General features: G+C 36.4%; 1 protein-coding gene across 1 annotated transcript; it reads left to right on the top strand.

Moving 5' to 3' along the window:
• Positions 1–1,075: 1,075 nt before the first annotated feature.
• Positions 1,076–12,911, top strand: LOC140163115 (TLC domain-containing protein 2-like). The gene is made up of 4 exons (XM_072186490.1): positions 1,076–1,388; positions 8,696–8,778; positions 9,925–10,007; positions 11,782–12,911. Exons 1-4 carry the CDS (start codon positions 1,195–1,197, stop codon positions 12,202–12,204), a joined length of 783 nt encoding a protein of 260 aa, XP_072042591.1. The 5' UTR covers positions 1,076–1,194; the 3' UTR covers positions 12,205–12,911.
• Positions 12,912–26,989: the final 14,078 nt, after the last annotated feature.

Below are 26,989 nucleotides of genomic sequence, written 5' to 3'. Positions count from 1 at the left end.
CCATGACACATACATTTCCGGTTAATAATTTTATTATACTCCCACAATGCATTGCTGAACTAACACACTAATTTACCACTCGACAGGGGGGGCCGGCCAAGATTGGCTGAAGTTTGACGTCGTCATTGGTTTTACACGTAAACACAAAAATGTCTCAAATAATTCCAAAAGTGTATGCATGTTATCAAGCACTATTTTATCAGTCTAAATCAGGCCTTCTCAACTAGTTTATTTGAAGTGCCAACTGGGAAATTTGAGTGATAATGAAGTGCCAACATGTTTAGGGAGCATTTTGTGAGGGAATCGAACGCATATAGCGGATGGGGTCCATGAATCCAGGAGGGCCGCGCCTTATGGCCACTGTAGGATTCCAGTGTGAAAGCCCCAGCTGCGGGGGTCCAGGGGGCAGCGCCCCCGGAAGCTCTGAGATTTTAAGGCTCAGATATGGTATTTTCACCCCTTTTTTGTAAACAATTGATGAGGAAAAAACTAGTAAATTTACCGTGCGTCACTTCATGCGCCACTTCGACTAACTCCAAGCGCCACAAGAAGGCCTGGTCTAAATCCGTTGAGGTTCGACAATGAACCTCATTGTAAGTACTGTTTTTTAAAAAATTTTTGTATGAATAACGCATACGATATGTTACGATATATACTGAAAATTTCGCCCGTGCGATAATGTGGTGTAATGGTTAAGACTCTCGCCTCCCACGCAGAGGGTCCCGAGATCGATCACCATCCCCGCCAATGATTTAAAAATTTTCTTCTTCTTTTTCTTTGAATCTAAAATTATTTATTTTCATGTGAAAATGTATACATTGCACTGGGAAATATATTTTGTGCATTTTTTTTCTGTAATGGGGCCAATAGAGCTAAAATCGCATCTTGGCTCGGGAAAAAATAATTGCGTCCATGTCCAGCGTGCAGGCAGTGTTGCCGTCATATTGTCTGTTTTGTTTACGCTTTTGGCTGTTGCCACATTGAATAATGTCGTCCACCATCGTCTGCCACTCGATTACACAAGGTGTGAAATATCAACAATACACACATGCATGCTGGGATTGAAAAATAATGCCACACAATATTGTCGCTGATTGGGGTGTCTTCCGGCATGCACTTAGCACTTGCAATACAATTTCTGAAGCTTACGAAGTGTTTATATATGAATTTATAGCAAATATCATCACCATCATCATGTATGACATCGTCGGCACAGGCACAGTTTTAACGTCATGCGTTGCTTTTTGGCTGTTTAACAAGTTTTTAGATGACAATTCCGAGCCAGTCAAAGTGCCCGAAAAATATTCGGGATACACCAAATGCAAATGGCGAAATGTCATGGGGTCAATCTTACACGCAGTGTTAGTTTCTATGGTTGGCTTTTATTGGTAAGTTTAGTAAGCTTTCTTCATTTTTCAAGGTTTATGCCAATGGTCAGATTTCCCCAGCAATTGAATTAATATGGAGAAGAAAACAGGCTTAGCTTTTTAATAGTTGCCAATTATGCCAATCAATGTAATTTTGTCATGGTCCGGACATGGTCAGACATGTCAGATGGTTGTTCGTGTCAGACAAATATTTTATTCAGTGATTCGACCTTGACACCTTCACCTTGCCGTACTATTTTACTACTCTTACATTTGAATGAACACTAGTTGCCAACAGCTGTAATGCGATCTGACTGCGATCATACGTCGCGTATTTCAAAGTACAACGCGACCGTATAAGGCCAAATAAAAAATGTGTTTCACGTCCCCTCCCGCTTCCTTTTTTGAGGTTTCTTAAATTTTATTTTTATTTTTTGAAATTCAGTTATTATAACTTTTCAAAAAATATGTCTAGAGGAAGTAGAGATTCTTTCTATAGCCTTGCTAATATTAGTGGTCGGTTAAAAAATCTTGATGCTTCAAATTTCTTAGGGAACAGGCTTATTTGATGCAGTATGATCTCCTGAGCATTTTGACACCATTTTCATCCAAATCGGCCAAAAAATGAGTTGGTGCCGGCCAAAACAAGTATTTGGACAGGGGGGTCTGTGGGGGGTCTGAAAATCAATATTTTTGACAATAATCATTATTTTATGCCTAATTCTGTTAAAGTTGGTGCTGATTTGTATGTAATTGATGTCCACAATTCCATTTATGAAAGTTGCATAAAAATTGGAGTTGTCGTTTTCTTAAAATGGCTGTTTTACGTCCAAATATGGATGTGAGGGCGCTTTGCATAAAACACGCAAACGATCTTTCAAACGGAAATTTCAATGATGTATGTATGAAGACAATCATAGTTAGTACCTGCTCAAGAAATTTGAGCGGTTTTCATTGTATCGGTTTGATTTTGGGAGCCATTTGAATATTTCATAGAATGCTCCCATTTAACTGTACAGGGGTCAATGCACTTTAAAACGTGCACGTTTCAATGGAAGGCTTCCTGAGAATACGAAAAATAGTACCACAGTCAAACGAAAAGCAATATACTGCCCAAATTTCTTGAGGATATGCCAAATGTAATTATCTTCAAACTGGCATCATTAAAATTTCTTGTGAAAAGAACATGCGCATGTTTTATGCAAAGCGGAATGTATTAATAATGATTTAAAAATGATAAATAATTGGTTACAAAGTAATAAACTTAGTCTTAATACTGATAAAACTGAATTTATGCTAATAGGATCTAGACAAAGACTAAATACAATTAAGGACAGTGTTAAAGAATTATCTATCAGCATAAATGACATAACTATTAGGAAAGTTAATAAATGTAAACATCTGGGTGTAATTATTGATGACACATTAACTTGGAATGAGCAAATCAATAATGTACGTAAAAAAAGCCTAAAAGGTATGTTCATGCTAAAACAATGCAGGGCAAATTGTCTCCCTAAGGATATTTTATGTACTGTGTATAATGCTATTGTTCTGCCACACTTAGATTATTGTAATGTTGTATGGGGAAATTATGTGTTACTGTTTCAAAGAAACTTCAAGTTATTCAAAACAGGGCTGCAAGAACTATCTGTGGTGCAAAATGGGACACACCTAGCAGAGATGTTCGTGCTGAACTTAACTGGAAACCTTTAATTGACAGACAAAACTCAAATTGTTTAATTTTAACCTACAAAATCTTAAATCATCTTGCACCTCCTTATTTGGGTCATATTTTCAGTCATGTAAACAACAGTTATAATTTCCGTCAAAGCCAAAGTAATGTAACTATACCCCTGCCAAGAACAGAGTACAAAAAGCGCAGTCTGTCTTATAGAGGTGCTGTAAGCTGGAATGAACTAGAAAATAATATCCAAAATTCTCCAACATTATATACTTTTAAAAATAATCGAAAAAAACCATAATGACATGCCTGTAAGCATGGTAAGTAACCATAAGAGTATCATAATGGCTTTTGACAATTAATAATTTTGTGATTGTAATATGTTTAAGCCTAGATAATAAGCTTTTGTAATTGTTTGTTATTTTGTACATGTATGTTTGTTTATACACGGCCCCAAGGAAGAACAACTTTTGTTGAATTGGGCTTTCCGTGTTGAAATAAAGTCTAATATATATATATATATACATCCATATTTGGACGTAAAACAGCCATTTTAAGAAAACGACAACTCCAATTTTTATGCAACTTTCATAAATGGAATTCTAGACATCAATTACATACAAATCAGCACCAACTTTAACAGAATTAGGCATATAATAGTGATTATTGTCAAAAATATTGATTTTCAGACCCCCCCAGACCCCCCTGTCCAAATACTTGTTTTGGCCGGCACCAACTCATTTTTTGGCCGATTTGGATGAAAATGGTGTCAAAATGCTCAGGAGATCATACTGCATCAAATAAGCCTGTTCCCTAAGAAATATGAAACATCACCCTTTTTAAAAGGCTGTTTAACCTACCCCTACTAATATACAAGAAACACTTTTATAAGGCCGTATAAAATTAATGTTTTGGTTCTCGTCCCCTCCCTCCTCAATTTCTGGGATTTGTCAGATTTTTATTTTTTTTTTTAGATTTTTCAATTATTTTAGACTTTGGAATGATTTATGAATTTATGAGTACCGTTTTAAAATATAAATTTTTAATAATTTGCCATAAAATGTGTAATATTACATGTATACACTGCAAATTTCAAAAAATCAAAATTATTTGATATCAGAAGGACATTCTTCATATTCGGAATGCAATTCGATATGTCTGATTCTTATGTCTGATAAACAGGCCTATTGTCCAAACGTTCATACCCCATCCCTTAAATATGGTTAATAGTTAGATTCACTTCAATACTGATGGACACTGCGTTTCGCGCACACACTGGCATTCAAGTGTATGCGGAGAATCATCACGCTGTTGACATGGGCTCTGTTTTCATTCAAATGAAATTTTTACTATTAATTGCAATTGTTATTTGGCCCATTTCACAGGAGCCACTTTTTGATTTTCAGCATATCTGGCCTGGTGTGTAAAAAATAATGGGGTTACAGAATTTACTGTTGGTGATTTTTCATTGTCTCTGTATGGCCTACCTCCACTAGCTTAATCGGCCTTTCTGCTTTTATCTTTCATCGCACAGGGGTCAGAAGTGGTTAAAAAACCACATTTCACTAGCAACCTGGAAACAGACATTTGTTTTCCAATGCTGCCACTTTTAACTATGTTGACCCTACCAGCTGCTTTTGTTGTTTTTATGTAGTGAACAATTGCACTATACAGCCATACATGAACAAAGTATTATAGTTGTCAGTTAAATGAGAACCATTTAAGTTTCTGAATTCGGATGTGACATTTTCCGTTCACATCTATGTACCTTATTCAATGTGGAATAGATCAACTAATACTTGACATGAATGGCAAACTAGTGTGTTTTAGTAAAGTTCAGAGTCTTGATACTATTTGTTGAACAAATTACACTTGTTGCTCTTAATATGTAGATACAGCGATAGTTTGAATTTTTGCCAACAAATTCTGTTCACAATTTTGTCACATCCGATTAATTTTCCAAATAGTATAATTTATTTACAAATATGTTGTAGAATTTTTTCTCCTTGATTTTTAAAAATCCCCTGCTATGAGCTATCTAATGACACCATTTAATGAAAAATCCTTCATCAACTTAGCTTGCAGATGTCATTTCAAAGTTTCCGTTCACATGTGTCACATCCATGGTACCTGTCACATCCAAAATAGTTTCGTCAAAGAACTAAGACAGGAATAGGGCTAGGATGCCAATTTGAAGTTATTTCATTACAGGTTTGTGGGGGTTCAAAAGGCACAACAAATCTTTAATTCAGTATGCTTTCTTTAATTGTGACATCCAGGGGACTCAAAAAGCTTCAGTTTCCGTTCACATGCATGTCACATCCTCAAAATTTGTAGTTTTTGGGCAAAAATACTTGAACAACTTGATATTTGACTTTCTAAAATAGGTTTATTATTTCATACATGTCACATATGATTGTTTCATGGCTTTGTTGTTGTCTTTAGGGGACAGTTTTGTATAAAATTTATAGAAGCGGATGTGACATTTTCAATTGTGAACGGAATATTTCAGTATTAACTGAAAAAAATTCAAAAATATAAAGGGTCAGGAAAAGCATTGTAGCATCAATGCTCAATTCAATAGAATCTCACAAAATATATGTGTTAGAAGTGCCCAAAGCTTACATTTTTGACAAGCAAACTGTTTATAATAATGAAATATTACGTTCACAATTGAAAATGTCACATCCGCTTCTATAAATTGTAAACAACAAGCCTTACATTAGACAGGCGCCGGGCGATTTTTACCCAGTGGTTCCAACCTTTTGGCTCCTGGTTCAAGTGCAAAATGCATAGACCAGGAGCCACTAAAAACAAGTGTTTGGCTCCTGGTATAAAAGCTTAAATTGACCAGTATAAACTATAATTGACTGGTTTTGTGCTCAGTTGGCAGGTCAACATACATGACAAACCACTATATTGCTTTAAAAAAAAAAGAAAAAAAAGAATAGGCCTAGCACTAGTAGCAGTTTAATTAATCTTACAAGCAACTAAAATGCCCTTAAAGCCCTCAGCAAGTAAAGTATTAATACTAGTCCAGGTGCAATTTAAATTTACCTTGCCACTTTGACCTTCTTGAGTCCCAGTCCCAAAACACTTGTTCATTGAAGTTATTGCACTTTTTGAACGCAATTTTCCTATCTGGTTCAGTTCATGAAAAGAGTGGGTCACTGGGTTGCCAGGTTTATTACAAATTATATGGATGTTTTTTCTTTGATTTTGTATGATTTAAACTTGGTCTACCATGTAAAAATTATAAAAAATAATTAAAAAAATTTTTTTTTTTAATTGGTTGGTTTAATTTTATTTACACTTTGGTATACATACACATAATGTATAAATAATGCTGGAATGGATAAAACCTGTAAAACTAATTAATTTCTTCATTTCTTGAAATTGCTCCTGGGTTTGCAAAAATGGCTCCTGGTTCAGCAAAATCCCAAGGACCAGGAGCCGCTTTTTGACTCCTGGTCTTGACATGCTTAATGTAAGGCTTGGTAAACAATGTTTTAAAATGAAAGCTAACACAGGTTGATATGTTTCAATATATCCCATTGAATTTACTGAGTGTGTGAAAACTCTTTAAATCATTATTTTCTAAAACATACTTTGGTTTACAGTGTGTTGTTTCCGTTCACATTTACATCAGTCACATCCAAAATTGCACAAACATCAGAATCTTGAATTTGACCTGTGTTTTCAAACTGGCTAATATTATTTGTGAACATTACCCATATTATGACCTTCAAAGCTGTGAAATATCAGAGTCATTCATTGATTATTAAAATTGATGAGTAAACCTTTTCATGTCAATTTCCTTTTTTACCACAAAATCACATTTAATTGGCCATAAATTTGTCATTACACAACCAAATTTGCCCAAATTTGATCACAAGTGAGCCTATGACATACTTATTTATGTTCAATATCTATTATTATATATTGGACAGTCAAAGTTTAATATACACTACTCAATATTTATCAAATTTGTTAAAAAATTACATAACATGAGATAATAAATCATAATTTTCTTTGAGAAGTAGAGAGATTTAAGCTAGGAAATTATATTTTTATGAAAATCTGATCTTATTTGGTTAAGAAAACCCCTATTAAATGAAATTTAATCCATTTTGAAATTTTTGAGTTTTTTTCACCAAAAGTGGCGCCTAACCGTGAAATGGGCCATTTATAGTTTCATTTGCATGAAAATTGTTTTGATTGATGATGCTCCATGGAAATTGTAATAAAATTCTGTTTTCATTTTTTGCAAAAGTCAAATTCAAAATTAAACATGGCAGTGATGATGGCACTGAAACTTGAATTTGAATTTTTTTTTAAATTACCGTACATAATAATACCGATGTTATTTTTTAATTTAATATTGAGGACATTTAAGCAACAGTTTGTAGGTACCGGTACTGGTATATCACTGCCTGTTTGGAGACCATGTATAAAGTTTTATATGGCAAGTTCAAATTTGACACTCCACGTTTCCCACTTTTAAAACTTATCAGACTACATTGTAGGTTACCCATTTTTAAACCATTTTTCACCCTTTCCTTTTTTATTTTTAGCCCATTTTTTTTGTTGCCTTTTTTCAGTCTAGTTTTCCAGCTTTCTTCATTGAAATGTATTCTGCTTGGATGTGGCAGTGCATTTGGCATGTACAATAGACTGCATCTTTAAGCATATATACCGTGTGTCGAAAGTCCGTTCCGCCTATATTTCGACTTCCCCTGAAGCATAGCCTCAATATGGAAGTACCCTCTCTTTTTAATTGCCTTTGGGCTACTACCTGCAATGAACCTTAAGGCTCATTGCAGCGAAAAAAATATGTCGGCCATTGTTCTAGAATTTTAGAGCTAATTTTGTATGTTATGGCAGATTTAAAGGTCTGCAAACCTTGATTTTCAATGGAAAAACAACAATAACCGAGGTTTGCAGACTTTCGGAGGTTATCAACCATAAAAAGACATCAACTTCAAATAAATTGCTAAGTGACATTTATATTGATCCAAAACAATAACCAGTAACAAATTAATATCAAATTAATTGTGTAAGTTTAATTTCAAGCATGTTAAAATGGTTTTCCTATGGGGGAGGAACAGACTTATGACACACGGTATATATGTGCAATGTGCATGCATGTTTACACCAGCGCTTTGAGCGAATGCTAGCATAAGCAGCCCCAATAAAATGCCACATCTAAAAGGCAGATATTTTCAGGTATTTTTGTACCAGGGTACCCGACGCAACTTTCGGGTAGGTAATTGGGTAACCCGGGTAAGAGAGCCAGCATCGGGTTATTAAAAACACTGACATTTTTTTTTGTAGGTCAATAATCCAGCTCTAGGTCCAAGGAGTCATCACCCCAAACGAAAAAAAAATTAATAACAAGCCTTTAAAAAAAATGGCGGGGAAGTAACCTGATGCCTGGGTAGTGAAACCTGAAAACCCACTTCGCTGCTACATGTACATCAGGATGAAAAATGGTATGGACTTCAATGTTTCAACTGGTAAGCTTTTCAGTCAGTGACTCATTTCAACTGACTTTTGACTGAATCCCTGATTGACGTAACTTGATTGACTCACTCCCTGACTACCATTATTACAACACTGTGTTAATGAGGTTCCCATGTTTCTGTAGTGTTTTCAGATCACCTGAGTACATGTCTGAGCGAGTTACTACCCACACAACACTGGGAGAAGTCAATATTTGTATCACCATAGGTAAGTAGGTAAAGCTGCCAGGCACAGACTACACATGTACTACAGACCTTTAGCAACCAATGGTCTGTAGTAGTCTGTGCTGCCAGGTATTGTGTAAAATGTCAAATTTGTCTAAGGCAAAAACACAAGTTTGTAATTCTTCAGCAGGTACGAGGGGGTATCAAAAAGTTTTAGAAATCGCCCAGAAGTGAAAGAGCTACATGTATATCAATGAAATTTTGTCAGTGTAATCACTAGTCCTTATGTACATGTACACTATGGTGCAAAAATGTGGGTTTAGCTGATGTGTTTTGGTCCATTTCAAGCAGAAATATTGAGATAAAGGAAAAACACCATTTGGCCATGGAGTTCTATGGGGGACTTAATGTCTGAATATGAATTTGTGTCAAAATTTGCTCTGTTAACTTGACAAACACAACAAATTTGGCAGATTCCCAGCCCTCGAATTAACCCACAGCACCCATGGCATTTTGCCGTGGGTGCCCATCCCCACTGCCGTAATGCCCTCAAAATATGTCCTTCACCCAAGGCAGTCACTTGTCGTGCCCTCTAATGAAGTTGCCGTCCGGTGCCCCAGCCCTGCCCCTTCATTATAAAATCATCTATCAGACTGTTTGTGTGTGTTTTGTTCACTTTGCCTTGGTGCCCTTCTCAAATTTTCAACAGTTGCCATGATGCCCTCTTGAAATATTACAAACTGCCGTGCTGCCTTGCCTTTTCAGTGATAATCCAAGGCAATTATCAACTTGCCCTAAAAAAGTTGCCATGCCCCTTCAGATCCTTAATTCGAGGGCTGCAGATTCCATTTCTAGCCTGTGTTATTTGGGACATAATGTGTCAACATTACAAATGCATAGCACAAAATATTCCATATTCTTATAATAGAGAGAACCAAAACATTTGATGGATGTGTATGAAATAGGTTTATGCGTATCACTTATTGCTCGAGAAATTGTACACAATTGCACTCCCCTGATGCACTTCCTGCAGGGCTCGTGTATCTGACACATCAACATCTCAGTATATGTGCATTATTTTGTACAATTTCACTCCCAACAAGTAATACGCATTAAACTGATTTAATTATGCATTTGTACATTATGTCTATTACATGCAGTGAAATATATTTGTTGTTGTTGTTTACAGGTTACCTGGTGTATGATGCCTCTGATCTGATGCGCTTTCAAGGAGTCTATTCAACATGGCCAATCCTCACCCATCATTGCTGTGTAAGTTGATCAAGGCATGTGCTGAATTTATGTACTATATCGCTGAGTGAGGAGCGTTTTACCCAATGAGGTAGAGTGTTGTATACTGCATTGGAAACAACAGGCTACCTTACATCAGGGCTGTCAACTTTTTGGAAATGCTTGGCGTGAGACAGAGGCGTACCGGGATTTGCCGACTCCAATGTTCATTTTGTAGCATGGTTATTTGAGCCACGGTGCCCGAGAATGTGAAAAGCGGGGAGGAGCAACAAATTATTCATGACGATGCGTGAGATTTTACTCATTTTCCAGCTTTTGGCGTGAGATTTACTACCAAGGCGTGAGATTCTACTACCTTGGCGTGAGACCGTGAGAAAGTGACCCAATGCGTGAGACTCACGGCCAATGCGTGAGAGTTGACAGCCCTGCCTTACATATATGTCATGAGCGATGGGAAAAGGTCTTTTCAGATACGTTCAAGGGAAGAACAACAGTGGCGTAGCTAGGGGTTGTGGTGCCCAGGGCTAAGGATACATACATGTAATGGAACCCCCCAATTCTTGAAACAATTGCACGCTTGCACAAATATGGCCTACCGCTAATTAATTTTGGTTATAATGAAGTTGAATATCGATCGGTCTTAAAATGATCTTTCCTATGATTTTGTGCTGAAATGCGTGCATAGCGCGCAAACATGTTGACTTTCATCACTTGGAGGGGGCGCAGAATCGATGCCCCCTGCTTTCAGAGTCATGCCGCTGCCGCTCAGCTGTATGCCTCTCTGCTTGCAGACAAGTGCAAGCAGCATGATGAAGCGTCATGCCGCTTAGCAGCAGAAAGTATTATGAAGCCAGCATTATCCTTTTTTTTTAAATCAATTTTGTTGAAAGTTTTTCGACACCGGAAAATCCATATATTACTAACACAATAAGAATACCTAATGCACAATATCGTATTAAAGTATTGGTTGATACTGGATTTCTGATTCCATTTGATATCTACTCTGGTAGGCGTATTGGCCGCCATTACATCAAGTGACTGAGATAAAAGGGCTCATTGCACCAAGGGCTGTCCACAGCCAAATTTACATTGTTTTGATGAATCCAAGTGTGTGAAAATATTGGATCCAACACATAATGATGATAAAATTGGATGCTTTACACCCAATATTTATTGGTCTCGCATATCTCAACCAATAAATATGGGCTTAATCGATCCAATTTTGTATCACATTGATGCAGGCGACGGTCCTATTCCGCTGACGCTCAAAGGACAGAGTTCAGGATCACAAATACTGCATGACGTGTGCGTGTGCACTGGGCCTGTATCATCTCCCGATTTTGTCATGATGCATTGTTTGAGACCGGAATTGATGTAGTAGTACCAATTGAATACGATAAAAATTAATCTATTAAAGTGTCATGGAATAATGGATGAATATGATTCAAATTTCATGGAATTTTAGCAGAAAAAGGTGTCTACAAGATGCACAGAGAACAACAAGTCTATAACAACTACATAATCATGAAATTGGGAGGTAAAATTTTGTTGTTATCGCCGGATAAGGTCATGGTTCAATACGCTTGTCCGCTGTGATTTTTCGGCACACAAATGATTTTAAAAGCTGTATGGAATCAGCGAAAAAATAGTTGGCACACTTGTTCAAAACAATTCAAATTTTTATGGATGTCATACTCAATAGTAAAAAAGCAAGTGTTCTGGATTTGAAATAGAGACTCTGCACCCAGCGTTCGAATTATTCTATTTTTAAGTAATTTCTTTTTTCATGTTTCAGCTCTTTCTCCTCGGCTTTGGCTGCATAATGTACCATCAGCAACTCGTAGCATACGCCCTCATGGGGTCAATGATAGAGACCAATTCCATATTCCTACACGGGCGACAGCTGCTTCTTATGTATGGGTTTTCTAAAGATTCTCTTATCTACAAAATAAACAATGCGTTCAACATATTTACGTACATCACATTTCGTCTCATAGGCGGATCCATCATGCTACTGGTCTTCTTGCCTGCAGATTACGACAAAATGTCGTCATTTTGGTTTGTGGTGTTCACGCTTGCCATTTTGACTCTGGTAGTGATCAACATGATACTGTTTTATCGCTTAATACGAAGTGATTTCATCGCTAAGGATTATAGGAGCAGCAATATAATGTTGAGTCCAAAGCAAGCTGAGAAGACTGCAATAAAGGAAACCTAAGGGTGAACTATTGATTATTATTAGGCCTGTTATCGACTGTCGTATGTGTCGTATTATCGTCGATATGGCCCTAAATCCGACATGTCAAAATAAATTGTCCTTTTTCGACACTTTACGACACATATCAAAAAGGTTTTAAAAAAAAAGAAATTTCCATGCTATTTTGTCCGAATAAGCTTACCGTATGATCATGTTTTCATCGGAAAGTCGAAAATTACCTCCCGAAGTTGACCTGAACCCGGAAGTAGAACAAACCAGGAAGTATGTTTACACCAGAAGTCTGCAATCGTAACTCATATGGGCGTGATTTTAAGCTTTATCTATCGACTTTTTTCAGCATTTTTAAATCTCATTACGAGTTTCGACACGTGTCGATTGTCGTATTTTTTCCCCCAACGAAGTGTTGAATTAGAAATCATGTGTCAATAACAGGCCTAATTATTATTGATTGATTGATTACTATGATTAATATATTGATTAATTGATTACTATTGATTGCTGATTTACATGTAAAATGATAAGACAAAAAAAAAGATCTTTTAAGTGTTGTCTAGTTGTTCAAAAAGACAATCAGAAATTTTACATTGGCCAAGCATCCATTATGTTTCTCTGAAATTTTTGTTTTTGAGTGTACGGCAATTGCAAATAGACAAAATAATGGAATTAACAAAAATAAGTGAAATAAAAAGTTGTTGGACAAAACAAGATTTGTTGACCTTTGACCCCATGGGTACTACTGCCTTTCTTACAGAGCCCCTGATTGGTTAATTCATGTACATGATATAATCATCTGAGTACATGTAAGCATTCAAAATAGAACATTGGTTCTCAGCACTTTCAGGTAATCCCATTTGAAATTCACACTCTCTGTGTGGAAGATTAAGGTCATGTCTGCCATAGGGGGTGTAATCCGGTGTATATATGGATTACAAATGGAATTGGCCCATGGTGATTAAACATTCCAATATTTGTATCATTGTCTAGATTGGGACCCAGGATGAAACATGTTACATAAGTCTGAGAAAAACTTGGTTTATAATCTGATTCAGTGCCATGTCTTCGTTATTCAGAAGTTTTATCAAATTACTGAATACTTGCTAGATCATTTGTTGTGCAGGTATCGGCCGCACAGTTTTTCAAAAATAGGGAACTGATTTTTCCATCTTCGGAGCTGACACTTTGGCTAAATTTGTTGCAAATTAAAACCTGAAAATACCAAGGAAAAAAAAGGGGGGGGGAGTATATGAACTGATTGGTGGTCAGCCCTTTCAGTATAGGCTATATTAGCGTATCATTCATAACATTAACCGCCCAGGGTGCTAAACAAAATCATTTTGGTTGGGTGCTTACTGCTTATTTTTAATTTGATATTGTTTATATTTGCATAATTATGTACAAAAATTAACCAAAATATGGATTTTATGTGTAGATGGTTCTGTTTTTGATACATGGTAGTTGCATCCTGCATATAAACACATCAAAAGAAATAAGTCCCCCTCTGAACATGTCGTCATAACATTGTAAGATTTCGTTTTGTACCAATAAAACTAACTTTGAAATAATTATATGACTGTTTACTAAGTGATGTGTGAAAATGAGAGATTTCCATGACTTAAGGGCTGAATGAGCCTAAATTGAAGGCAAAAACTGCCCTTTTCAAAAGTCACAAAGTAGGCCTATGCTTGTCACAAAAGTTGATTCATGGCTTGTTATTAATGGAAAACCCCATGTGTTTGAGTGCAGTTTAAAATCCTCACCAAGTGAACATTTACTGTAATGTGTGTAACAGTGCAGAATGTTGATGCGGGAGTCTTACTTTTTTATAAGATATTCTTGTTTGGGAAAGTCACAAATTGCCGACTCATCCCGATCGATTTTAGTATCAAAGGATATTTGTTTATGAATAGGGAAGACGACTATAAAACCCAGGTGTGGGATAACTCTCTCTCTCACTCACGCTCTAGACGAACCAACACATGATGGGTTCGCTCTGTACATTCGTATTATTTATATTTTGATGTTATGGAGTGTTACATGTGTATCGATTCTTGATCATTCAGCCATGCAAATCCCTTTGGTGCAGAGTTCAGCACAGTTGTAAGATCACCAGTTCCATTCCTTGTCCCAATATGCCTTGCAGTTAACAAGCATAGGCCTACTTTGTGACTTTTGGAAAGGGCAGTTTTTGTCTTTAATTTGGGTTCATTCAGCCATGAAGTCATGGACATCTTTCATTTTCACAAAACACTTAGTAAACAATCATATAATTATTTCTAAGTAAGTTTTATTGGTACAAAGTTTTACTTTACGATGTTATGACGAAATTTTCAGAGGGGGACTTATTTCTTTTGATGTGTTTATAATGATGAGGATCATGTATAGGATAGGTAAGTTGCTGGGTGGGTGCTTATAGGGTCATGGGCGGATAATGGAACAAATACGGTACATGCTTCTACATCTAAAATGGCCAGCTAGATGCTATTTTTGTAAATAAATAAATTAATGATGGAATAATAACAGACTCTATGTAAGGACATTATCTTATATGACAACCTTGATGCAAAATGCAAAGTTGATACAAATGAAATTTTGGCTTACACATATCCCCTGGTTCCCAAACTAGACAAATGCCTCAATATTTATGTGTAACTTGTGTTTTATTTATTTTGTTTTGGTTTTGTTTTTACCCCATTATCATGCAGGTCTGGAAAAATGTGGAATCCATATTGATTGAAATTATGTATTTAGAGGGAATTTACATGTACATGTATAGAAAATATGGGAAATGTCACTCTTTTACTCATCATCTTCCCAGGAAACACATTTTTTCTAGTCCTAAACATTTATTTTATTTTGTGGTATATTTATATAGCATCATTATATGTGACCTGCTACCACAAAATGAGCATAATTTGGTAGTTTCAAAGCGCCCTGGCTACTGTGTTGGTGTTCTTTGTTTCACACGCACCTTTTCAAGTCAAAAGTAGGCCTATGTCTGTCATGTCCTTTGTTACTGGGAACACAGTGGCCCATTCTGGCTTCTACAGGTGCACGGCAAACAAAGAACATCATCTCAGTCAGTCAGGATGTCTGGTAACTAGCAACTTGCGACTTTGTACTCATTTCGTTGTAGTAGGTCACATATATAGGCAAAGTTTATATTTTGGTAGGTAATTGGAGGTAGATTCTGAACCCCAAATAGCATTGTGTGTAATGGTAATGATAAATTTTGGATTGTCAAGTTGGGGACCAAAAAACACACCTAATTGTAATACAGGGATTCATTCATGAATACAACACATCTAGGTGTAATTTCCATGTGTGTAATGAGAGGGGGGCTATTATACTGCTATGGTACCAAATGGCTATTCAAGTGGAAGATTAAGTGATGTCTTCCATGATGGATCTAAATAGAATAGCCCTAAGACTGTTTACACCATGAAAAACTCCAGGTTGAAATTGAAAAGGGCAGTCAGCGTACATTATAGAGTGTTTGCATGATCTGTCGGTAAATATGGGACATAATTGTGCATAATTTGTAAATTTATGCAAATTTATATATGATTTACTAAAAATTTTGAAAAGTGCGATGGACATCAAATAGTATTAAAAAAATTTATTGTCAAAAAAACTTTTTGGTATAAATACCACGCAAAAGTCTGAGCCTTATTTGCAGTTTTGCATACTAAGCTCTCTACGTTCGCATCTTGCAGGATTGATTATTTTCTTGACAGTAGGTGCATCGATATTGGTCAAAATTTTAGTATTAAAAAAAAAGCAGGAATTTTGTGTATAATACATACATGTATAGGTTTTTAAATAAATGCAAATTTCGTGTTTCATGAGAGATTGGGCACAATAATGCATGCACGTTGAGATGTTGATGTGTCAAATCTACATTTCAGGGTGCATGCATTGAGTCAATTTTCTCTAACAATTGCATACATTTATAACTTATAATGGGGCACAGCAGCGACTGTAATTTGATATAGATCAGCTTTTCATGGTGTAAACAGAATCAAAGTATGTTTCATAATTTATTTCATCATTAGGCTACTACAGTTAAAATCCATACACCCCCTGTAAGACACAACCTTAATCTCCTCTACACAGGGGGTGTAGATTTCAAATGGAGTCACTCATTCAGGTGGCCCCATTTGGTGGACGATTATAAGGTCTTCCATATATAGGTGGTGTGCAGGCCTTGTCTTTTGAGGCGAGTGAGAGTGATCACTCGCCTAAAATGAAGAGCTGAGGAGAGCTTTTTATCACTCGCCTACATTTGGTGTAATACTAATTCAAGTGATTAAAATCACCTACAGCTGGTAACAGCTCACCTGACAAGTTTTGAGGAGAGTGATTTGTCACTCGCCAGCAATTTTCAAAAGACAAGAGCTGGGTGTGGATTTCAACTGGTATAGCCTGTTAACGCATTTTAGGTCACATGAAATTGTTTTTTTATTACCAATATATTTGGGCATTGTACTTACTTTGTATAGTAACATGTATACCCTATGCTTCCCACCAGGTGGAAAACCACCAGTGTATATATTACATTTAATACTTATTTCATTTGTATACATAAACAATGTGATTTTTGAAGCACCTGTAGACAAGGCTTGGTGTGATTTGATATAGGCCTATTGAATACGAAATCACAACATCATTTAAATAAAATTCTGTCCACCAGGAGGCCTCCATGGGGCAATTCGCATGATAATAAAATAAAACAGGTGATAGGTTTGCATAGTTGTGGAATGGAACTAGAGACCTGTCCCCCTGTCATCTTAGAATGTCCACCAAGATTGCGGTCATTTCAATTATTATGCCGCTCCGGTGGTTTAGGCCCTTTGAACTTTATTTTGAGTTTCCCATCGCTAATGAGGTAACTTTAAAGTATAATTATCAGTCAAAATGGAATTAAACACATTATTTTATACGCCAATATGTAAGAAGGTATATGCTTCAGCAGGTGTAGTACGTGACGACTGAAGCGAATTCAGAGTGCATTCCGGAAAAAAAATGTACAAATTTGGGTTTTTTTTATTGCGGAAACACAATTTATTATTATTTTAATTTGTGAAAATTGCAGTTGATTTATCTCTCAATATGTTTAGCAAGTGCCTGTGATAGAATTATTTGGATTGATGAAATTATCATGAAATTATGATTTACCATTATGGAAGTATTATACATGTAGCATTTACTCGGCTCTCCCAAGTATCGGTGGACAAATGTGACCTAGTGACCGTCTACCACAAACCAAGTGTAGTCAGTAAATTTGATTTTGCGATACAGTGTAAATAAATACAGAACGGAAACATTGGTTTTCTGAGTCATGCCGCTGCGGCTCGGAGGTGTGCCGCTCCGCTTGCGAAAAATAACGCGTCATCATGAAGCGTCATGCCGTTCAGCGGCAAGCGGCAGAAAGTATCAAATCAGCATTAAAGGCAGTATCTACTAGCAATGTGGCGATACAGAGAAGACATCTTACCCTTCCCAGAATCCTTTGCAACATGATGTATCACCTCATTACATCAAATGACACTCCTATTACTTTGTACAGGTCTCTTTGTGTACATTTTGAGAATAGACTGGCTAAACATGGGTCAATAGTCAAGATATAAACATATTTTGCAAGATCATGATGTGTTCTGTTCATTGTATATTTCGTTACTATCGACCCAATTGAAACAGGAGAAATGCATTGTGGGAAGCCTATGATGTCTTCTCTGACATGATGATACTATGTATTTACATGTGAGGAAGGGTAGAAATGCTGTATGATTATCAATCATGTTATGGGATCAAATAGAAATAGTTTTCAAACAGTTATTTTTATACACATTATTTACATGCAATACATATGCATTATACAATGTCTGTGATGTGATCAAGCAAAATCAGTCAGAAGTTGGATATATTGATTTGTAGATATAGCAAAACAAAGAAAATATTGTTTTTTAACTGTTCATATTAAATGTACAATCATGCAAAAAAAAAAGACTGATTTTGCTTGATCACGCCACATAATGTTGATATATTTTTATATGTGATCCATTCTCCTAAAACCCGAAACAAGTCGCCAGATATTTATTGCATTTTAGGCTTGTAAAGATGACATTCCCATAAAAAATTCAAATGTCAAAATTCTGAAGTTCATGGTATTTTCAAATCTTTTCAAAAATTTTCAAATACTAAGAAAGGACTATTTTAATTTATAATTAATTATGTTAATCTCAATCTTGTGTAGAGCAAATTACTTGAAACGTAATCATGCTATTTATATAATTCTGACCGGTATCATTAAAAAAAAGCTTGTCGTCTAGTGCTTCCATTTATATTAAAATCATGAAATGTTAAAAATTCTTGTTCCGGGTTTTATCAGAGTGGGTCATATATACAGAGTAGAGGTTTGAGTCATGGAAATGTGTTTACAAGAATCTTTGAATTGAGTCCCGCCTCGATAATCCTATTACCCGGCAGGAAATTCCCTGCCGGTACCAAATTAAAAAAAAAAAAAAAAAAGGTTTTTTTTCGGTTTTGTAGTGTTGAATTTGAATGCATTTTGATATCATTAATAGAGTATGACATGAAAACTATGTATCAATTTTCAGATTAAAAACACAAAACAATGTGCAAAATTCAATTTTTTTTAATTTTTTTAGGTCAACCATGATCCCAGCATTTAGGTCTAGGTCCAGAGACACTACAAAACCGAAAAAAAAAATTGAAAAAAAATTTCGGGTACCTGGTTACCCGCCCGAAAAATGTGCCGGGTACCCAGGCACAAAATTACCCGAAAATCACACCCCTACATAGCGCTATTATAAGCTTAACACTTGTATTTAGCTGCAGATATCAGTTGGCAGGCAGTAGTATGTATGATGTTTTCAAGGGGGGATTACAGGTACATTGAAATGTGGGTGTCAGAAATTTGAAATTTATTTGACCAAAATAGTGTTTCTTTTTTTAAAATTTTGTTCCGACAAGAGGGAAGGGGAGGGACAAAGCCTACACTGGTGGGATTGGTGAAATGACCACATGACACCCCCATTGGTTCCTGCCGCTGGTGGTAGGTCCTACGAACGTTTAAATTAACACATACATTTGACTGCATGCAATCAGCTGCAAAGTACGCGCACCCCACCTCATGTGGCCATTATGAAGTGCTTAATAGATTGACTCACTTTGTTAATCTAATTAGCAGTCAAGTTGATATTAAAAGGTGTAAGACTTTGGTGCATTGGTGTGGCAATGTTAGTTTAAGCCGGTGGTGATGCCAGAGGGGCATATGCCCCCCCTGTCAGAACTCTTACCCCTCCCCATATTGCCCCCCTAAAAACCCAATTACACTTTTGCCCCCTCCCCAGCCCTCGAATTAACCCATGGCACCCATGGCAATTTGCCGTGGGTGCCCATCCCCACTGCCATAATGCCCTCAAAATATGTCCTTTACCCAAGGCAGTCACTTGCCGTGCCCTCTAATGAAGTTGCCGTCGGTGCCCCAGCCCTGCCCCTTCATTATAAAATTATCTATAGCTATGTTTGTGTGTGTTTTCTTCACTTTTGAGAAATTGCCTTGGTGCCCTTTTCAAATTTTCAACAGTTGCCATGATGCCCTCTTGAAATATTACAAACTGCCGTGCTGCCTTGCCTTTTCAGTGAAAATCCAAGGCAATTTTCAACTTGCCCTAAAAATGTTGCCGTGCCCCTTCAGATCCTTAATTCGAGGGCTGCCCCTCCCCCATAAATTCACTTTGCCCCCATGACCCCCTGAAAAAATTCCTGGCGCCACCACTGTTTTGAGCCCCGCCGTGCTCTTTGCTTGTTCTTGTAAAATAATTGAGCACCTTCAAGATTCCCTGCACAAGGCACTGAACTGCTTATTGCCCATACTCCGTACACGAACTTGTGAAACTGGTCTGGGCTGTGACAGTTAACTGTGGTATTTATAGGGTGTGCACTTCTGAGCTGCAAATCCCTGATTGTTGCTGAATGGTTTATAGCATATAATGTCTTGGATCACACCGGTCAGCAAATTCCTGTTGATTAAGTGTGCTGAGGCTTGTGGTTTTATACCTGTGTGCAGTGTACTATAGATCACTGCGCTTTATTTAATTTTTGATTAAAGCTGAAAGTGCAGTGATTTATATGCCTAGATGTTGATCCACAAGCCTCGGTACACAGGTGGTTGCTGACCATTACGGCCCCATATCATTCCATAAACCATTTTTAAACAGCAACTCGGGGACTTTGCAGCTTCAAGAGTGCACACCCTAGACATTCCACAATTGACCTTCGCAACCAGGATCAGCTCCTCAGTTTCGTATGGGTTGCAACAAGACAATTAGGGGAATTTCAAACTAACTAAATTTTTTCCACAAGACCATACTAAACCACCGCCAGGGTTCGAACCCGCAACCTCTCGCACCATAGTCGAATGCCTTCTCGATTGAGCTAACTTGACTGCTTTACAAAGTTCCATCCCTTCCATTGTAAACTAAATGTAATATATGATAAGTTCTGTTTTTTTACATGCTTGCCAATAGGTTTAAGAAGAAGACATCTTTTGTATATTATTATCAAAGTGTTTTTATTTTGGTTTTCTTTGTTCATGTTATTTTGAATAATAATATCATACAGATGTTTTTTCAAGAATTTAAAACTAGACAGTCTAAATCTACTTACTTTGCTAATTCATTTTGATGTGATGAAATGTCAAATGTCCACGGTTCAGTAGCAATTTATTTTGTATTTTTGTAATTTTTGTTGGCTCATCATTGTTGTTGGAATGCAAGAAGGTTGTGTATATGTAATTCTGAAATTCTTTTGTTCAAATCCAAAATTTGGATTCATGTTAAGTACCTCATTACAGTCTCATGCTAAGACTTGGCACTTTCTTAAATGACTGACCAATTCTTGACCGGCTGTTTGCAGTTTCAACTGATGCAGATGGTGCTGTTAGGAGTTGGTCGTAAATATGTGGAAGCAAGTACTTCATTTCATCTCCATGGGGTGTTGACACTGTTATTGAGGTACATAACATCAGCCCAAGTTTTGGATTTGTATGAAAGAATTATCTGTATTATTGACAACCTTGATGAACTTATTTGCAGGGTTTCATGGCCTTATGTGGTTTTATTGGCCTAGCATGTTGTGAATTTGATGAATAAATAAAGAAAATAATAAGGATAGCATTGATTTTTTTAATTCATTGGGGCAAATATTGGGCCAAAGTGACCAAATTGGATTAACAAACTGGTTGTATGTGTTTACAAAGTAAGCACTTAAAGGGGACAACCCAACTTGACCAGTTCGCCACAGAGGACTAGATTTACACCTGTTACTTTGATGACAGACAAAACAGAATTTACTTGGATAAATTTCAACCTTGACTAATTTCGTAAAAAGTGGGGTGGCATATTTGAGCAATATTGAGCGGTCCCCACACTCCGTGCATCCATGGGTATTCATGCTCGTCGAAAATTTCGTCCAATAAGGGGGGTTTTCAGATGAAGAAACACGATTCGCGAAACACACAAAAAAAGGGGTGTTTTTTCAAACCATGTGTTCGCAAAATTGAATAAAAAAGTGTATTTTCATCGAGCAGCCTACGCGTTTCTGCCAGAAAAGGGTATATTAGAAATATCATACGCTTTTAACAAAAATAGGGTATTGTTGTCGAAGGGCAAATACTTCGCGAAATCGCTAAAAAAAGGGGTGTTTTTCCCCTAAAAATGTCGCGAAATGAGATGCAAATGGGGGTGTTTTTATAGTTCACCGACAAGCATGAATACCCACGGATGCACGGAGTGCGGGGCCGGACAAAGCTCCTTGTCCATGTGCCCCGAGGCTCTTTCTCGCCCCTGCATATACATGTAGTTTTGCCTTCAAAGATCACATTGCCTATAATAGCAAGTGCTATTTCCTGAAGTCTCAAGTAAAGTTATTTGAAATATTTATTTATTTTAGTAATACTAGGTGCTTTAATATCAAAATAAAGTAATCATGGACTTAAGGGCTGGGGTATGAGCGACCTTGAAGTTCCGGTATCTGGAGAGGGGAAGCAATGAGTTACCCCAAATCACAGCGGCAGGTAGTGACTGGGCCGCCGAGTGCTAATATATATTTATTTTGGAAGGTTCGTGTTTGTTTTAAATTTTGGGGCGTTTTTCCAAAATTTGATATTTTTGGTCATATTTCAAAAAAGCGACATGCCAAAGACAACTCTTTGGGCACATAGTTTGTTATTGTTATTGCAGTTCTTTTCCACATACCTACGTTAACATTCGATTGGGTGATTTACTAATATTATATATTTTATGACTGCAATTTGGCGTTTTCAATGCGTTTTACACGTATCATGAAATTAACGCAAATATCTAGTCACGCTGCTTTTAGAATTTTTACCTGATCGTCGGCTTTTGCAGGCAACAGAATGCAGATTGGCTCACGATAGATGTCGTATTCCTCTATGTGGTTCACTCATTGATAAAATGAGTTTGCATTCCTTGTAACAACACACATTGCCGTCTGGAAACCGGGTCTGGTACTGATTTTGGGACAGCCAATAGACTTCAGCGCCGTATCAAATCTCATAAAAACCACACGACTGACGACTATGTGTTTATGTTTCCCGCACGAAAGCTTGTGTCTACATCTATAATTACTATACTTCTTTGGAAACGTTGACCTTTGACCATTCTTTGTATAACGCCCTGATATGACCTTGATATGTTCGCTTGATTGGGTACGTTATAGCATCCATTTCATTGAGGTGTTAGGACTTGGTCAGTATAATACTTGCAGGGATACAATAGTTTAACATGGTGTGTGAGCATGGTGAAAGACTCATTATTGATTAGGCGCGGACATATTAAAGGCACAGGTCCTTTGCGTGTATAGCAGAAAATTATAATAGAATGTGTGAATAGAATGTTTGAATTTTGCAACTAAAATACTAACTGCATTCTGCATTATGTATTTATTTATTTATTTAGGCCTATGCCTATTTATTTATTTACTGACTTATTTATTTATTTTATTTATTTGGTATATTAGTTAGTAGGCCTAGTTAGTAATATTCCATGATAGGCCTACGTCGGTTTATTATTGATTGTTGATAACTTGACAACTTGATTGATTGATCGATTGATAGTCATTTCACATTATATTCCTAGTTTATAGGCCAATTTGAATAACATCGTACATTAGATAAATAGACCTATCAGTATTGATTTATTCTATTCAGCAATATCAAGGATTACTATCAAACTTCTCATAGCTGATTGTCAGTTGGCTCAGTGGTAACGCAGTAGGTTTTACAACACCGAGGTCCCGGGTTCGATTCCCACCTCTGCCTATTTTTTTTTTTTTTTTGAAAAAAATGAAATTTCTGGACTGCAAACTTATTTGGCGCGCGATCTGAGCTGGTCCTTTTCTGGTGGCTGTGTCTGTTACAGGCACACTCCCTCTGCATCCAAACCAGGTTCACGCTCATTACACCTCCCTTAAAAACTTGAAATTTGATTCACAGTTTTGTTGTTTGTCTTTTTGCTATATACATTTATTATTCACAAAAAGTAATGCAGCTCTTATAAATATGCCTATAGCTTCATTTTGATATCCCATTCTTCCAATTTCGTTCAATATTAACAACACAGCAGTGTTTTTAAAGAAAATTACCGGAATTTAAAAGTTGCAACTATTTTGTATTGATTCAAAGTCAGTGTGAAGATAATGGCAGGTTTTATGTGCCACAATGCTTGCGTAATAACCATTGATTACTCTAAACGGTAACTTTTAAATTCAAGAATTCTTTCACCAGATTAAAAGATTAATCAGTAGCGTCGCCAGGATTTTGGTGTGAGGGGCTAAGGGGGTAAAGCCAAATTTGGTCCCCATTTGTCAGTTCTTAGTCATATTAAGTACACATCCCCTTTCTCTGATCTTCTCCCTCTTTCTTTCCCTTTTACTCTTCTCCCTTCCCCTTCTTTTTTCTCTTCTTTCCCCTTTCTCTTCCCTTTTTTTTTCTCCCCTCTTTCTCTCCGTCCCCCTTTTACCCTTCCCTATTTTTTGCTCTTCTTCCCAGTTTTTTTTTTGTGTCGAGGGGGGGGAGGGATAAATTCCCCCAATATTTTGCCAGGGGGTCCATACAATCATCCCCCAATGTTGACATCTGAATATTGGTTTCTGACCAAATTAACTTCATATTTGCCCATTTTAGCCCCAAAAGTGCAAATTTTATGTGCGCTTCACACACATTTATTCGACTTTTGCACCATATTTCATCAGTTTAGCTTCAAAATAGCAAAGTTTTTCGCAGGTTTCGCACATATTTGTACCATAAAACTTATTCTTTCGCCAAAAGGAGCTGGATTCACTATACTTCAAGAATTCTTTCCAACCCCATCCCCCACGCCTTATCAATACGAAGTGGACCTTTTGTCAATTTTCTCCTACTTTAACCTACTTTTGGATGTTTTTAATTGAAAAAAGTAGCAAAAAGTGGACATATAAGCAAGGGTGGTGGTGCTGCACCCATGCACCTCACCCGGGCACCTCATGAGGTGAGTCTTCATGTCATCGTCACTCTATCTGTCCTGCTGTCACTCTCTACCTGTCTGTCTTTACTCAGTTGATGTTTTCAATACTTTTTTCCCGACTATTTCTTTTTTTTTTTTTATTCCCTGTACTTGGAACTGGCAGAGGGAGAAAAAACATACACAATGGACCACCAGTTCCCAACAATTATGAATGAACCTTTACATGAAAATCAATATAATTTTTTTTTAACAGCAGGTACAAAATATATAATCAACAGGTACAAAGAAGGACATAAAAGACAAAGACGACGGACAAAGAAATCGTTCACTCTCGCTCACATACAGCACTCACACGGCCACACCCATCATACCCACAGTGTTGATGATGCCAAGACAATCATAATGTTATATTATCACACAAAAAAATGAAGAGAGAAATCACGAGGCTTCAAGATCAAGGGTCCATTTCTTAAAGTGCTGTCTAGGCTTCCCCTTGCTTTCAGCAATTTTATACTCACTATTCTTCTTAACTTTAACCAAATTTAAAAAGGCAACAAAATTGGGGTTGGTTTGCTGGAATTTGCATCTGTGAATATAAAATTTCAGGCACAGAAAAAGAAAATTAATACAGCTATCATGTTCTGAGATATCTAAAATACCAAACATTTTTTCGAAATTTGAAAAATTAAAAGATTCCCCTGAAACATTATTAATTAAAACCCTAAATTATCCCACAAGGGGGAGACTTTTTCACATTCACAAAATAAGTGTAAAATGGTTTCAGGAAATTCATTACAAAAATAGCAATTAGGAGAATCAGCTCTACCAATTTTATGGAGAAACTGGTTGGTACAGATTGCCCTGTGAAAGAGCTTAAAATAAAATGACCTCAACTGTGTTTCAATGGTGCATTTAAAGTTAACACTATGAATACAATTCCAATCCACTTCATCCAAAACGAGCAGAGAATTCGCCCATTTATTTTCAACCTCAACAGCAGCATGATCCCTCAAAATAGAGTAAACATACTTAGGAACTTTATCTTCACTCACCAGAAAAGCTGAGCTTTTATTGAAAACATTTTCATGAATATTCTTGGGGTTCTGAAACCAGTCCAAATAAATACCATTCATTAAATAATTATACTTTCTCCTGTCATTAATGGGGATGTCAAACTCAACAACTAAATCTTCGAAAGTTTTAACTAAATAATTACCAAAGTAAAGACCAGAAATATGATGAATTCCTTTCTCGTCCCACACAGGGTAAAAAAAGTATTTTTTTGTTTTCAAGCGAACATTCTTATTCCGGGTCTTATTCCACCAAATGGGGTCCTGAAGATGGAAATCGGACCAGCCTAAATCTTCAAGAATTTTGTTCTTGTATAAATACCACAATTTAATACTTTCAACTAACTGGGTATTTAGAACAGAATTTGGAGCATCAGATCTCAACAAGATTGTCCAATCAGGGTTTTCCAAAAACTGAAATAGTTAGGATCAAGCAGCTGTTTAATCCAAATGAATTTTTGCGCCTGGGAAAATAAAAAAGAGGGTCAATCATTCGAAGACCACCCTTATCATAATCATTACACAAAATATTCCGCTTAACTCCATTTCAAATTTTGATATGATCTTTGGGATTAGTAAAGATAATTTCATTACATACTTAATTTTATGTATAAAATATTATATTTATGTTTGCAAATTTCAAAAAAAGAAGCTTAATTTTTTGAGCTGTAAGGCTTTTATTAAAAACAACAGAGAAACCGAGTATTTTATTGCCAAAAAAAGGGGAAAACTTTCTGCCCATTTCAAAAAATGGAGGTTTGATTTTTAATTTTTCTTTTGGTACCACGCATGTAAGTACATGTACTGTATCTTATTTGATTTTTAAAGACTGGTTTTCAGATAACATGATTTTTTGAGTATGCTCTTGTATTTTGTTTAAGTTTAAAATGTAGTAACACTTTGTAATTAATGCTGCGTTTGTAATTCTTTGTGATTTTTTGTGATTTTTCTTAATTGTTCTTTTGTTTATAAAAACAAAAAATAAAAGCACTGGCACCGAAGTATGTGCTCAGTGGAAAAGAGAAAAAAATATTCCGCTTAACTCTGTCATTACCACCATTCCAAATAAAGTTATAAAAAAGACGGTTTAATTTCTTGAAGAATGTTTTAGGAATAATCAATACAAAGCACTGAAAAAGATAGAGAAGCTGTGGTAACAACAATGAT

The sequence above is a fragment of the Amphiura filiformis genome, chromosome 10 (assembly GCF_039555335.1).
Source record: "Amphiura filiformis chromosome 10, Afil_fr2py, whole genome shotgun sequence".
Classification (NCBI taxonomy): Eukaryota; Metazoa; Echinodermata; class Ophiuroidea; order Amphilepidida; family Amphiuridae; genus Amphiura; species Amphiura filiformis.
This window is presented reverse-complemented; position numbering and strand designations above follow the sequence as displayed.